This window comes from Bos indicus x Bos taurus, chromosome X (genome assembly GCF_003369695.1).
Source record: "Bos indicus x Bos taurus breed Angus x Brahman F1 hybrid chromosome X, Bos_hybrid_MaternalHap_v2.0, whole genome shotgun sequence".
NCBI lineage: Eukaryota > Metazoa > Chordata > Mammalia > Artiodactyla > Bovidae > Bos > Bos indicus x Bos taurus.
The window spans coordinates 35,833,032-35,850,087 of record NC_040105.1 but is presented as its reverse complement, the minus strand read 5'-3'; the positions used below and the strand labels follow the sequence as shown (position 1 = coordinate 35,850,087).

Sequence of the window (17,056 nt, the reverse complement as noted above, 5' to 3'; positions counted from 1 at the left end):
CCTTACTCTAGCTGAAATGGGTTTTTACCTATGCTCTAAGGACTTACCTATGCTCCAAGAACAATATTTGTTGTTCTTCACCATGAAGGGTAAGGCTTTTGTTCCATAGCAATATAAGAAAGAGGGTCCAGGAATATTTTCATGCCTCCTCTAAGTCTGTTCCACAAAGGATAATTTTTCAAAGTTTCTCCAGTTTTGTCTGGAGTGCCAGTGGAATTTTAGGGGGTTAAGCTACTAAGAGGATGTCACTGTCAATTTATCTTAAGCCCTTGGGATAAAAATTATGACCTTTCAGTTTTCCCATCTTTTCATTGTTTTTGACTGTGAACAGTGCTTTTTTTCCAAAGCTAAACATTTAAACATCACCGAGCAGAACATGGAAATGCCAAATGACAGATTTTTAAAATTAGAAAACTTAAAAGGTCGAGAAGTTTCTTGCCTAAGGTTATATTAATTGGTGGCAGAGTTGAGTTCATTGTAACCGTATCAGCTAAACACTATTTCTATGAACCATTTACTGGGTCATTAAAATATTTTAGTACAAAGAAACTTTCTCTGAAACATATTTCTCTTAATGGTATTTATGATAATTGAATTTTGTTTATACAGTGATACTTAAAGAAGTGCTCATTTTTAATCCATTTTGGTCTATTTCTCTTCTGTAGATCTTTATTTTCTAAAGTCACATTAGTAAAAATCTGTTTTAAATGTAGCAGTTTTATTTCTAGGTGAAATGGACTTTAACTGGAAAGAAATTATTTATATATTCTTTTAAGATACTAGTGCTTTATACTTCACTAAATATCCAGGGAGTGATAATTGAGAAAACATGGTTGTTATCTTTACAACTATTATATTCTAAAATACAAATTCTTTGAGTATGTAACTTCTATTGATCATAGCAAGGATTTCCAAATTAGAATAACATCAATATTAATAATGAAAGTAGTAGCAACAATAATAAGAGCAAAATTATTATCCTATAAATCTGTATATCCCTCTACATGTATAAAATGCTTTGCGACAGAGTTTTGACTTTACATTTATTGTCTAGATTAATGCTGAATTAGAATACTATCTTGTCAAATCATCACTGGTATATAATTCACATTGCTTAAAGATAAACTTTCTCATTTTGAGGATTATGCATAATGCTTTATATAAACCTATAATAATTTAAAAACAAGGAAAACCATATATTTTTATTCTGGAGAAGGATTTTGGCTTTCATTCACTGGCAATAATATAATTGAGTTGGAACTACAAAATTCTCTTGAGAATTTTGTTAAACCATTTTGTGAAAATAAGCATTTAAAGTAAATGATGTGTCAGTATGTAAAGACTATAGACAGGTAATATAAGAAGAAAAAATAAAGTACTTATCCATAAGCACATAAAAAACTATAAGAATTACTATTTAAAGATGGTTTAATAAAGTCAATGATAGAATTTTGTTCTTACTTCCCAAATACACTGATGATGGGCTATTTTTAAGCAACATCTAAATTTCTGGTTTCTTCTATATCATATTGAGAATAAAAGTGACTAGTCATATTAGATATAAATACACACCATAAATATCACAAATTTTAAAAAAAGTACTGGCTAGTTATAACCAAAGTAATGAAACAACATACAGATTGACCATAAAGAAATCTTGAAGTATGTATTTATGAATATGTTATCTTATTAACATATGCATCAATTAACTAAAATACTATATAATATTAAATATATTAAGGAGTTAATATCTCAAATATGCATCAATATATTATAATCATGGTAATATTTCTTCATATAAATTAACTTATATATAACTATTGATTTAAATAATTAATATATAATATACAATTTATATATTAATGTTGTTCCCATTCATTGGGAAAGCACTGGATTATTTTGTAAGTGATCACAACAGCTATCTAGCTAAAGGAAAAACAAATAGGAAAACCTGTACACTAAATATAAAGATAAGTTCTAGATGAATTACATATTTAAATATATTTTTTAAAACTCTACAAGAGGTTAGAAAAAAAAATTAGTAGTCTATTTTCACAATGTTTGAAGGAGAAAATCTTTCTAACCAAGACAGGTGACTCAGAGAATAGAAAAGAAAGGGCTATTCAATGATAAAATTGCAAAAAAAAGAAAAAATCCTATGGGAAAATTCTATAATCAAACACAATAAACAAATAATAGATTGAAAGAAGTTATCTCCAAGGGATGTATCAAAAATGTTTTCTAAATCGAATAGCAGGCAACACTTCCAAATCCATTCTATGAAGCCACCAGTACCCTAATACCAAAACCAGATATAGATAAAGAAAAAAAAATTATAGGCCAATATCTTTCAAGAATAGAGATGTAACAATACTCAATAAAACATTAGCAAAATCAATTCAACAATACATATAAAAGGATCATACACCATGATCAAGTTGGATTCATTCAGGTTTGCAAGGATGGTCTGACATATACAAATCAATCAATGTTACACATCATATCAGCAAAAGAAACAACAAAACCACATGATTATCTCAACAGGTGAAGAAAAACTGTTTGACAATGTTCATACTTTTATATTATTAAAATGCCCATACTACCCAAAGCAATCTATAGATTTAATGTAATCCCTATCAAAACACCCATGACATTTTTCACAGAACTAGTAGAACAAATCCTGAAATTCATATGGAACAACAAAAGATCCAGAATTGCCAAAACAATCCTGAGGAAAAGGCACAAAGTTGGCAGCATAGTCCTTCAGACTATACTACAAAGCTACAGTAGTCAACACAATGTGGTTTCAACACAAAACAGACGTGTAGATCAGTGTAATAGAGCAGAGAGCCCCAAAGAATTCCAATCCACACATCTGTGATCAATTAATCCACAACAAAGGAGACAAGAAAACACAATGGAGGAAAGACAGTCTCTTCAACAGGTGGTGTTGGGAAAGCTACACATAAATCAATGAAATTAGAATACTTCCTTACATTATATGGGCTTCCCAAGTGGCTCAATGGTAAAGAATCTGTCTGCTATTGCAGGAGACACAAGAGATGCAGGTTCAATCCCTGGGTTGAGAAGATCCACTGGAGGAGGTCATAGTGACCCACTTTAGTATTCCTGCCTGGAAAATTCCATTGTCAGAGGAGCCTGGTAGTCCATAGGGTCACAAAGAGTCGGACATGACTGAGCAACTGTGAATGAGCACACACAGTTGCATCACACACACAAATAAACCTCAAATGGTTTAAAAATTTAAATATAAGACTTGGCATCATAAAATTCCTAGAAGAGAACATAGGCAAAACATTCTGACATAAATTACAGCAATATTTTCTTAAGTCAGTCTCCCAAGGCAAAAGAAATAAAAGCAAAATAAACTAATGAGACATAATCAAACTTAAAAGCACTTGTACTTTTGGGTCGCAGCCATTCTGACTGGTGTGAAATGGTACCTCATAGTGGTTTTGATTTGCATTTCTCTGATAATGAGTGATGTTGAGCATCTTTTCATGTGTTTGTTAGCCATCTGTATGTCTTCTTTGGAGAAATGTCTATTTAGTTCTTTGGCCCATTTTTTGATTGGGTCATTTATTTTTCTGGAGTTGAGCTGTAGGAGTTGCTTGTATATTTTTGAGATTAGTTGTTTGTCAGTTGCTTCATTTGCTATTATTTTCTCCCATTCTGAAGGCTTTCTTTTCACCTTGCTAATAGTTTCCTTTGATGTGCAGAAGCTTTTAAGGTTAATTAGGTCCCATTTGTTTATTTTTGCTTTTATTCCAAATATTCTGGGAGGTGGGTCATAGAGGATCCTGCTGTGATGTATGTCAGAGAGTGTTTTGCCTATGTTCTCCTCTAGGAGTTTTATAGTTTCTGGTCTTATGTTTAGATCTTTAATCCATTTTGAGTTTATTTTTGTGTATAGTGTTAGAAAGTGTTCTAGTTTCATTCTTTTACAAGTGGTTGACCAGATTTCCCAGCACCACTTGTTAAAGAGATTGTCTTTAATCCATCGTATATTCTTGCCTCCTTTGTCAAAGATAAGGTGTCCATATGTGCGTGGATTTATTTCTGGGCTTTCTATTTTGTTCCATTGATCTATATTTCTGTCTTTGTGCCAGTACCATACTGTCTTGATAACTGTGGCTTTGTAGTAGAGCCTGAAGTCAGGTAGGTTGATTCCTCCAGTTCCATTCTTCTTTCTCAAGATTGCTTTGGCTATTCGAGGTTTTTTGTATTTCCATACAAATTGTGAAATTATTTGTTCTAGCTCTGTGAAGAATACTGTTGGTAGCTTGATAGGGATTGCATTGAATCTATAAATTGCTTTGGGTAGTATACTCATTTTCACTATATTGATTTTTCCAATCCATGAACATGGTATATTTCTCCATCTATTAGTGTCCTCTTTGATTTCTTTCACCAGTGTTTTATAGTTTTCTATATATAGGTCTTTAGTTTCTTTAGGTAGATATATTCCTAAGTATTTTATTCTTTCCGTTGCAATGGTGAATGGAATTGTTTCCTTAATTTCTCTTTCTGTTTTCTCATTATTAGTGTATAGGAATGCAAGGGATTTCTGTGTGTTGATTTTATATCCTGCAACTTTACTATAGTCATTGAGTCTACAAATAATAAATGCTGGAGAGGGTGTGGAGAAAAGGGAACCCTCTTACACTGTTGGTGGGAATGCAAACTAGTACAGCCACTATGGAGAACAGTATGGAGATTCCTTAAAAAACTGGAAATAGAACTGCCTTATGATCCAGCAATCCCACTGCTGGGCATACACACTGAGAAAACCAGAAGGGAAAGAGACACGTGTACCCCAGTGTTCATCGCAGCACTGTTTAGAATAGCCAGGACATGGAAGCAACCTAGATGTCCATCAGCAGATGAATGGATAAGAAAGTGGTGGTACATATACACAATGGAGTATTACTCAGCCATTAAAAAGAATACATTTGAATCAGTTCTAATGAGGTGGATGAAACTGGAGCCTATTATACAGAGTGAAGTAAGCCAGAAGGAAAAACACCAATACAGTATACTAACGCATATATATGGAATTTAGAAAGATGGTAACAATAACCCTGTATACGAGACAGCAAAAGAGACGCTGATGTATAGAACAGTCTTATGGACTCTGTGGGAGAGGGAGAGGGTGGGAAAATTTGGGAGAATGACATTGAAACATGTAAAATATCATGTAAGAAATGAGCTGCCAGTCCAGGTTCGATGCACGATACTGGATGCTTGGGGCTAGTGCACTGGGACGACCCAGAGGGATGGTATGGGGAGGGAGGAGGAAGGAGGGTTCAGAATGGGGAACACATGTATACCTGTGGCGGATTCATTTTGATATTTGGCAAAACTAATACAATTATGTAAAGTTTAAAAATAAAATAAAATTTAAAAAAATAAAATTAAATTAAAAAAGCACTTGTACTGCAAGGGAAACTATTAACAAAATGAAAAGACAACCTATGAAATGGGAGAAAAGATATGAAAATGATGTGACTGACAAGGGATTAATCCCTAAAATATACAAACAGCTCAATACTGAAGAAATAAACAACCCAACCAAAAATGAGGCAGAAGATCTAAATAGACGTTTCTCCAAAGAAGACATGCAGATGGCCAACAAGCACATGAAAAGATGTTCAGATCACTAATTATTAGAGAAATACAAATCAAAACCACAATGAGATATCACTTCACACTGGTCAGAATAGCCATCATCAAAAAGCCTACAAATAATAAATGCTGAAGAGAATGTGAAGAAAAGAGAACTCTCCTACACTGCTGGTGGGAATGTAAACTGGTATGGCCACAATAGAAAACAGTATAGAATTTCCTTAGAACAAACTAAAAATAGAGTTTCCATATGATCTAGTAATCCCACTGCTGGGCATATATCCAGAAAAGATAGAAACTCTAATTTGAAAAGATACATGCACCCCAGTGTTCATAGAACACTATTTACAATAACCAGGACATGGAAACAACCCAAGTGTCCAACAACAGATGATTGGCTTAAGAAGATGTGACATATACACACATGCATGCATACACACACACACACACACACACACACACACACAAACACAATGGAATGCTGCTCAGCCATAAAAAGAAATATTGTCATTTGCAGCAATATAGATAAACATAGAGAATATTATACTTAGTGAAGTCAGACAGAAAAAAATATTAAGGACATCACATGTGGAATCTAAAAATAATACAAATGAATCTATATATAGAACAGAAATAAATGCATAGACATAGAAAACAAATTTTGGGTTACCAAGGAAGAAAGGGAGGAGAGGAGGGATAAATTAGAAGTAAGTGATTAATGGATACAAACTATTATACATAAAATAGATAAGCAACAAGGATTTATTTGTACATACAAATACATATTTGTATTTATAGTACATAGGGAACTATATTCAATATCTTATGATAAACTATCACTTTGCTGGTACAACTGAAACAATATTGTAAATCAACTGTACTTCAATTAAAAAAAGGTTTTCAACTGATGACATGAAAAAGTTTTGCAAATTAATGGCAGATGTAAAACAACCTAATATCATTTAAAATGGGCAAAAGTTATGAAAATACAATTTACATGAAGCCAAATGTAAACACTAATGTTAGGTCTGAAAGTTCTGCTTCCTGGAACCCAATGGGTTTCTTACAATGGTCAACTGAATGGCATCATGTTGACAACAGAGACATTAATTTTCAAAGAAAGGGGATGCTACCTAACATTTATCTGTCTACCTACACATCTATATTTAAATAAAGCTAAATTAGAATTTTTTAAGTTACATGAAAATGACTAAAAATATATTTGATTAGTTTCAGTTAGATATAGACAATTATGTGGAAAAAGAAAGGCCTGATGTTTTAAAGAAAAATATAAATAGAGCAACATGGTTAAATGTATCTTCTCTATGTGCTTTTCTGCTAGCAATCTTTAACCAAAAGTAGGATTCCCTAACATTGAGATTGCTCTGCAGACAACAATCTAAATTGAGGCTCTAAATCTTTTCTTTTAAATCGAAGATAAAATTTAATTAGCCCTTACAGAAATTATTTACATTGTGTAAAATGTTTTGAATAGTGTGCTAATCCTTTTACCACTGCATCATGGAATATCATGAGTAATAAAGTAATGTGATAGTCACTATATGAGCACTTTTAATTATATTCATCTTTCTCATTAAAATGATTCAAGGTTTTTTATTCTTGAGCAGAGAAAAGTGTTACTTTCAGTAAAGCCTTTTTGTTATCTAGGAAGCAATAAGATAAAATATAATAGTGAGCTTTTATACTTAAAATAAAGAAGAAATTATTAAGTATAAATAATCATAAAGGTATTTCGTATTATGTGACAACAAACTGTATATTTTCTATTGTGCTTGTCAAAAAGAATGAGATACATTGCCAATACTATCACTATTTTTAAAAGGTGATCAAAATTAGTTTTAAGCATGATTTGCCCATTAGAACACTTGTAAAAATATTTTAAAAATAAAATTTAAATGTTTTTGAAGGCACAAAGCTGATGAACTAGTGAAAATACATAAAATGACACTGATACAAAGATTTAATATCACAGAAATGTCATTTCGTTCTACATATATAAAGTTGCAATTTAAATTATAACTTTAAAATAATCCCAGTAAATATTTTCTCAGGTTTTCTCTAGAGGTAGTCAAGTTTATTATAAGGTTCATACAGATAAATAAACAGGGAATAATGGCCAATAAAATCTCAGAAAGGAAGAGCAATATGACAGAGCTATCTTCAATACATACTAAAGCACATTATAAAGCCTCTCTAATTGAAACAGTGTAATTTGGGCTCTAAAAGACAGATCAGTGGAATAGTAGAGATAATTCAGAAAGAACTGAAGTACATATGGCAGTTTAGTATATGATAATGTTGGCATGTGAAATCAGTAGGGATAAGATGGGCTTTTAAATAAATCTTGAAAAAATATAGTAGACAGCCATTTGGATAAATTAGATGAAGAGAAACACCATATTCTTGGATTCAAAAACTCAATAACTTAGTATTTCTAAGATGCCAGTTGCTCACAAATTAACATATAGTTTCAATACATTTAAATTAAAGTCCTCACAAGGGAACATGTGTATATCTGTGCTCCTGTGTGTGTTTGGTAATTACTAGCTGATTCTGAAATTATTATGAAAGTCCAAAGCATCTAGAATAACTAAGACAAATTTGAAGAAGAGGAAAAATTGGAAGGGTTTATGTTACTACATATTAAGACTTGCCATATGGTAGTTGAGATACATGATATTGGTACAAAAACGTATGAACAGACAACTAGAAAGGAACAGAATCCAGAAAAAAACTCATACGCGTTCTGTCAATGGATTTAAGAGAAAAGTGTAACTGCAATTTAAGTAAGGAAAGGATGACTTTTTCTATAAGTGGTGATAGGACAATTATGTATACATAATGAATACAAATTGCTTTCAAATTGTAGTGCTGGAAAAGACTCTTGAGAATCCCTTGGACTGTAAAGAGATCAAACCAGTCAATCCTAAAGGAAATCAACACTGAATACTCATTGAAAGGACTGATGCTGAAGCTGAAGCTCTAATACTTTGGCCACCTGGTGTGAAGAGCTGACTCAATGAAAAAGACACCGATGCTGGGAAAGATTGAGGACAGGAAGAGAAGAGGGTAACAGAGGATGAGATGGCTGGACAGCGTCACTGATTAACGGACATGAATTTGAGCAAACTCCAGGAGATAGTGAAGGACAGAGGAGCCTGGCGTGCTGCAGTTCATGGGGTCACAAAGAGTCAGGACACGACTCAGCGACTGAATAATAACAAAAAAATGAATAAAATGAACCTTGATTCTGACATCTTATCATATTTAAAATTATTGAGATAAGTATCAGGAAAAGTGAACAATAATGCTTCTACTAAAAAGAAGATATATCTTTATGACTTTATGCCCCAAGCTATCAAGATTACTGCCAATATACAGTACCTAGATATCAACTTTTTGGGAGAATTGCCTTCAGCAGAAGAGAGTCACCTGACCCAGTTAAACTCCTTTCCAGGATTAGACTACATTTCATGATGAATTGATGGGGTTGGGGTGGGAGGGATGGGTGTGAGGAAATGAGATGTAAAATCCTGGCCTCCTCATCTCCAACTGGGGAGACTCTGAAGAGCTATCCTTGTTTCAATGCTTGCCAAGGTGTGAGCTGACACTTTTGTCCTCACCTCACTCTGTTCAGCTTTGTTTCATCCTCTCTCTCCCAGTGCTGCAGATCCTCATATATTGCCCACTAGTACACTTCCTGCACACCAACCTCCTTCTCAGAGACTGCTTTCCAGGAAGACTTTTTTTTTTGCAAGACTGGCATTTATGAAACTTCTGAGTGAAACTTGGACAGATATTTAAAGTTTTCATTTAATTTTTACTGACATTTTATAGCCATCTTCTGTTTAAAACAGAATTGCATAATTGGGTAAGAGTCCAAGCCCTACATTCAAACCCAAGTTCCAGCACATACTGTGAGTGTGATCCTGGATATAACTTATCAGCATAAGTAACACATCTCAGTATATTCATCTCTAACACAGTGCTATTAATGGTATCTATCTCCTAGGGTTGTTGTGAAGACTAAATGAATTGATATTTATATAAAGTGTTTAGTTCCTGGAAAAGAGTACATTGTACAGCTCATGACAAGTGACACTGCTTTCTACTAAAATACTATTAGGTAAATTTTTATATAGGTGATACTAGGAAATGCCAAAATTTGTGAAAGTGGTATATGAATAATAGAAATTTGCTGAGTTTTTAAATTAAAATGTTGAATGAACAGAATATATAAAGGATTAGGGATAGCAAAAGGAGGAACAAGAGTGAGTTATTTTTTAATATAGTTAGATATAAATATAAAAGTGAAAGTGAAAGTGAAGTCGCTCAGTCATGTCTGACTCTTTGCGACCCCGTGGACTGTAGCCCACCAGGCTCCTCCATCCTTGGGATTCTCCAGGCAAGAATACTGGAGTGGGTTGCCATTTCCTTCTCCAGGGGATCTTCCCAACCCAGGGATCGAACCCAGGTCTCCTGCATTGCAGGCAGACGCTTTAACCTCTGAGCCACCAGGGAAGCCCAAAATATTGAAGTGGGTTGCCATTTCCTCCTCCAGGGGATCTTCCCAATCCAGGGATCGAACCCAGGTCTCCTGCATTGCAAGTGGATTCTTTACCACTGAGCCACTGGGAAGCCTGATATACTCTATAAAGTTGGATACTCTTAAAACATAAATATGAATATAAAAACAGATACCTACTATTCTGTAATATATCCTCTTCTAGAAAAGGTATTGATCAAGGCAACAAGACTTTCATCAATGAGTAGTTGATGAAACTTAAAATCATTTCTCTCCTAACTGTTTAACCTAAAAAGCTGTTTTCAGAAGAAAAATAACTGCTATTTATTGCTTTATTCATTTTTTAGAAATATATTTCCTGGCATGTACTGGCAGTGTGCTAGATCCTATTTCATCTAAAACTGAGAAAATCAGGAATTCATCTTGGCATTTACCTATTTTCACCTATGCAATAATACTAATAACCAATACTTGTACATAATTTTAATGTCTAGATATTTCATCACATGCACAACTGCATTTGTTCAAAAATTATCTTATCAGGAAAAAAATATCTTATTAGGTAAAATTGATTTCTACTTTTTCTGATTTCCAAAACAGGGTCTGGAGAGAACAGAAACCAGCTCAAGCTAACACAGCTTTTCCACATCACAGTAAAAAAAAATAAAAATAAAAATAATCAAGGGGGAGAAAACAAACAAACAAACAAACAGAACACAGATTCTCGCACTGCAAGTCTAATGTCCTATTCCTGCAGTGTGGCTCCCTTCCTAAAGCCCTAGGTCTAACTTTACACATATATAGATTTGTAAAGTAGTACCTACTCCCTAGTGCTATACTATGATATATAATAATGCTAATCTATGCCCCCCTCCCTTTTTCTTAACTAACACAGTCAGAGGATCCATGAAAATGTTCCAGCTAAGATTTTTTTTTTTCCCCTCAAGAGTTTAATCTTGATTTTCCTTAAGTGACATTTGAATACTTACTAGTAAAAGAGAAAAAAAAAATACTGCAACTCTTATACATGTCTCAGTGTTATAGAAGGATGTCTTCTGAGATCACAATTCACCTATACTCTTGTTTCATTCTTGGTTACTTGACCTAAGTAGATGTGTAGACAAGAATGAGTTTCAAAGTGAAAACCTGGCAGGTTAAGATTCTCCACTGACAGGAAGACCTTTTTTTCTCCTCCTGTCTACTTCCTGTTACCAGTTTTGACAGAAAGATAACAAAAGAACAGTGAAACTACTAAAAACAAAATGAAGTATTTAGCTATTAGTATCTATAGCTTCCCTTGTGGCTCAGCTGGTAAAGAATCCACCTGTAATGTAGGAAACCTGGGTTTGATCCCTGGGTTGGGAAGATCCCCTGGAGAAGGGAAAGGCTACCCACTCCAGTATTCTGGCCTAGAGAATTCCATGGACCGTATAGTCCATGGTGTTGCAAAGAGTTGGGCATGACTGAGTGACTTTCCCGTTCCCTTTCCCTTTCATCTATAGCTTAGTATAGAACTCAGTCTAAGGAAGAAAAATTCTAGAAAAAAAAAGTTTTCTTTGAGGAATGAAATGGATGTGAACATCTTTATCTAATGTAAAAAACAGTTTCAATGGCTAGGGTTGTTGCCTTGGTTTCTATCTATCGATCTATCTATCCATCCATCCATCCATCTATCCATCTATCAATCCATTCACCCACCCATTCAATTTTACTAAGGGATTTCATAAATGCAAAGGAACTTAAAATTTTAGAAAGAACTAAAATGATTTAATATGAGGAGTATTTGCAAAAATTATTTTTATCCATGTCCTTCTGTCATTATACAGACCAAAATGTTGGTAAAATCAGGTTGTGACTGGGATGATGCATAGACAAGCTTACCATGGACTGAAGCAGCAACATTCACAACTGAGGAATATATATTAGTCTTACCAGCTGTTACTTGGTTTCCCTTTAATGTCTAGCATTTAACTGAACTGAACTGAATGTACTGTCACATTACATGGCAGACTGGACAATGCAAGTTCAGAACCTCGCCACTCAGTCAGTTCATCTGAAGCATGCAGATGTAGAAAGACTTATTTTTAAGGCTACAAATGCTTTATATGGTATATGAGGCAATTTTTGCAATACAGTCAAAGAATTCCAAAGTCTTTAAAAAGCCAATAGCACTGTAAGAAACAGAGATCCCATTTCTGTTGTACTCTTAGTTTTTATGTTCTCCAACTCATCAGGGACATCCTTAACACTAATATTATATCATACAAGAATATCAGAACAAACAGAAAGTTTCTTGAAAATAAACAATCCTCTTTGGAAATTTTATTATATAGAGAAGCAGGGAATATATTTTGAAATTTCAACCCATTGCACAGACAGGGTGTCCACTGTTAGATGAAAAATCCAGCAGAAGACTGCATTAAATTTAAAAACCATTTGAAGATAGCATTAACAATATAAATTATATATAATTCCTAGTGGATTATTTAGGTTTTAATTTGAAAATATCTTAAAAATAACTTGCTGCAGAATAATGACCCAGGAATAAAAAAAAAAAAAGAAGCATTAAAAAAAATAAGCAAAGTCATTTCCATATAAAATAGTTCAAAATTAGGAAAAAGATGGAAATTTTATAAACTAATTCAATAAGATTGCTGACTCTGGTAAGAGAAACAATAATTTCCATAATCTCCATATTCAACTCTATGTTTACAGTGAATGATTCCCTGCCATTTTATTAATTTTTTTACCTTTTGACCACCTTTACACAATATTTGTATTATTTAAATAAAAGTACTGCCAATGGAAACTTGGTTTTTTTCAAGCAAAAATAGACTTCATTAATATTTATAAATACTATACTCAAAAATATTAAGGAAATGATTGGTCCTGGATAAGAAGATTAAATATTATAAAGATGCAGTTCCCCTCAAATTTGTCTATAGGTTTAATGTAATTTAAATCCAGGTGTTTATTGGGACTTTTCAGAACTCGTTTATAAGTTGTTCTAATTTTTTTTCTAGAAGGATAAAGAGATGATAAAAGGAAAGGAATGATTGAATTGACAATGAGAAAATTGAAATAAAATAAGAAAACATAAACCTGTAGGGTTTAAACTGTATGGCATTGGGCAAAGACCTGAAATACAGATCTGTGTAGCAGAGTATACATGATCTGAATATAGAATATCACATTGCAAAAATAAATAACAACAAAATAATAACTATCATTTAATTAAAAGATAGAAATCTTGCCTCTTAAGGGGGGATCAAATTAGACTGTAATTTCATAGTATAAAAACCAAAATCTGGATAAATTAAAGGAGAAAATGAAAAAGATGCCTACCTACCTGTAACTCCTTCCACATTATAAACAAAGGAGAAGAAAAAAGAAAATAGAGGTAAATTTTCAACCTATTTACAATGTACAAAGGCTTTGAAAGTGTAAAATCAATTGAAATGTAAAAGGAAGAAAATGTCTCATATTAATGAGTTGGTAAAATTGAAATATAAGCAGACATATAAATAGTTACTACAAAAACAAAGTTGTTATTTGGCATTAAGGTGGTTTCTAATTTTTTTTGTTGTTATAAATAACTCAATATCAAACATCTCTGTGAGTAAATAATCCATCTTCTGGTTATTTCTTGAAAATATCTCATCAGAAATGGAATTACTGTGTCAAAAAAGTGCTAATTTCTAAGCTTCTTTATATACATTACACAAAGTGATTTTCAGCAACTGAGAGAGTTAATTGTCAGGTAGGCTGATAAGAAGTCTGGGTCTGATAAGAAGTCCTCCTCCTCTAAGGAGGAGTGGCGGGGGGAAGAGGGGGAGGAGGAGGAGAAAAGGACAAACTTTTTCTTTTTAACATCCCTTCATCTTAATCACGTAAATTTTTTCTTTTTTTCTTTAAGGCCAGAGCTAATGATTACACAACAAAACAACCCATCTTGCTCAAGGATATGTTTTGCCTTAAACTCTGTACCAATGATTATATAACAACAACATATCCTGTTCAAGGACATGTTTCTTGTCATCTTAAACTGTATGTTGTGAGAGTGGGTCTGATAAGACCTTTACAACCTTGAGACATTCTTTTGATTTACTGTAATAACCAACTGAAAAAGTATATAGCTCCCTTGCTGAGACTAGAGAGGGGGGCACTCTCCGACCCCCTTCTGATGTCTATGTTAGAAGCTTTCTCTGTCTTTTTTCACCGTAATAAAACTTCTATCACACAAGAACTCTGAGTGATCAAGCCTGTCCCTGATCCTGAAGCTAAACTCTCTTCTTCAGAGATCATGAATCCGACATCAATCACTGTAAGCTATAACAATTATGTAATGATTTAGTGATCCATGCTCAGTTGCATCCAACTCTTTGTGACCCGATGGACTGTAGCCTGCCAGGCTCCTCTGCCCATGGGATTTCCCAGGCAAGAAAAACTGGAGTGGGTTGCCATTTCCTGCTCCAGGAAATGGCTCTCCTCAAGCCAAGGATCAAAAACGCATCTCTTGTGTCTCTATACTTCCCTAATCAGTATTTGTGGAGAAGGAAATGGTAACCCATTCCAGCATTCTTGCCAGGGGAAATCTCATGGATAGAGGAACCTGGCAGGCTATAGTCCATGGGGTTGCAAAGAGTCAGACATGACTGAGTAACTAAACACACACACACACACACACACACACACACACACAATCCGTATTTGTTCCTATTTCATTGAAACAGAAAAATTTTTTTATAAAAGAAAGGAAAAAGAAAACTTAGATAGCTACAATTTAATTAACATCTATTTGACTATTAGTGACCCCGAACTTATTTTTAGTCATTGTTTGGCCATCTGTACTTTCTCTTTTGTGAACTGCAGTTCATACTTCTTTCAATATATTGCAAAGAAACAGAAAACAAAGATGCTGATATCAGACATACAGTAGTCTGGCTTTGTTAGCAAATAACTGTTTTGATGTGTAAGTTAATTTTTCTGAACTGCAATCTCCTTGATTCAATAAGAATAACACCTAAAACATGGAGTTGTTGTATCAAATGAAATAAATTAATAAGATTCAGAATGCTGATATAAATGACTAGAGTAAAAATAAGGTCATGAACCTACTTATATTTAAATGTCAGTAGTAGTTACTGATTGTAGCCATTATTTTTAAATTAATTAAGATAATCTGTATTTTATCATATTTACAATAATTATGAAGATTATTTTTTTTCAATTAAAAATATTTTAAGCAAAGTCATAGCTTGTGAGCTTTAGATTTTTAAGCAACTTCATTATTTCTTATGCCTTATAATTTTTTCCTATTCATCAATATTCAAATGGGATGACTAATATATACGCACTCTATAATACATTTTCACAGAATTGTCAGCTTTGCAAAGACGGAATTATTTTTCATAAGTGTAAGCAAATTTAGCACACTAGGTGATTTTAATTTTCCAAAATCTTTGACTTACACACTTATGTATTAAGTGATGTGACATTCAATATTCAAAATCTCAGAGATAACATTTTTTTACAAGTTGTATTCATGCATTATGGAATGAAAAAGTGAAGATGTGATGACTATACATAAAGGTTATATTATCTGTATTTTTCTGTCAATGTACTAAAACAACTTGTGAAAATTTTTAACTTGTATATTTCATTTTCATTAAATATGTATTAAGACAATAAGACATATAGTTATCATCTCTGAAATGTGACAGCATATAGAATGACAGAATATAAAGGCAGAAATCCCATACCTTTTGTGTGAGTCACACCACTAATCTTGAAGGCAGAAGTCTCCTCCATGAAGCTGTCCCAGATTTGAGCCATGACAAGACGCTTGGGCTTTTCCTCACCTAATCAAAATATAAAGAGATGATAGACTTCAATGTCACATTCAAGAGGACAAAAACCAGTGGAGACTGAAATAGAATCAAAATTTCCTTTTAATGGGAAATTTTCAGATCATTTTTCAAGGTATGTTTAAGATTAGATTTAAATGACATTTCTGAAGCAGATATTCATCACTATTAATGGTTTTCTCTATAGTATTCAAAATCAACTTATAAACCCAACTCATAAATTCTTAGAATTTTCATTTAAACTATTCAAATTAAAAGATACTAAAGAGATCATGTTTGAGTCCACCATCTAAAAATAGATTATAGTAGTTAATAATTATACATGCATAAATACACACTTTTGCAATGTTAATAATTTAAACTAACCACTACAAAAATCAATTAATTATTCAAAATGTGCTTATGGGTTATATAATAAGTACTTGCTTTTAGTGCTACCATGTATAAAAAGTACAAGTCTTTGTCGGCACTTACATTTATAATCATAAACATATTGAACTAGATGTCAGCTGGTAAGAAGGGGATTTTTGTAACATACAGTAAAATTGTATACATATTTACCATTTTGCCCATCAATACTACTTGTAGAAATACATCTTAAATATACAAAGATGTTATTTGTATAGCAAAATGCATGGGGCATATTTGTATAGCAAATTATTTGAAATAATGAAAATATTTATGTACTAGAGACTAGTTGTATATAATCAATAATGTAGCAAAAAAAAAAAAAAAAAAAACAAACAAACCTGAGTACTAAAAGTCATAAAAATCTATGGGAAAGATGTCCATTAACCATTTTATTAGGATTTCAGACATGGGCAAAGTTAGCAAGGTGTAAAAGAAATCATACAGTATTCTACCTTTGTGTAAGAGGATGAAACAGAACCATGTGTGTATATATGCATTTATCCAAATATCTCATTTTTGCAGACATAAACACAGTATGGATAAATCAGAATCCAATGATGATGGCCATCTATACAGTTGATTCAGA

General features: G+C 33.0%; 1 protein-coding gene across 2 annotated transcripts in view; it reads right to left on the bottom strand.

Annotated features, from left to right (window-relative positions):
* Window positions 1–17,056, bottom strand: part of CFAP47 (cilia and flagella associated protein 47) — a 504,014-nt gene that overhangs the window by 90,050 nt on the left and 396,908 nt on the right. For both annotated transcript variants that reach the window (XM_027534335.1, XM_027534336.1), the window contains one exon: window positions 15,955–16,053. In XM_027534335.1, the coding sequence (XP_027390136.1) occupies window positions 15,955–16,053 (99 nt within the window). The remainder of the gene's footprint in view (window positions 1–15,954; window positions 16,054–17,056) is intronic.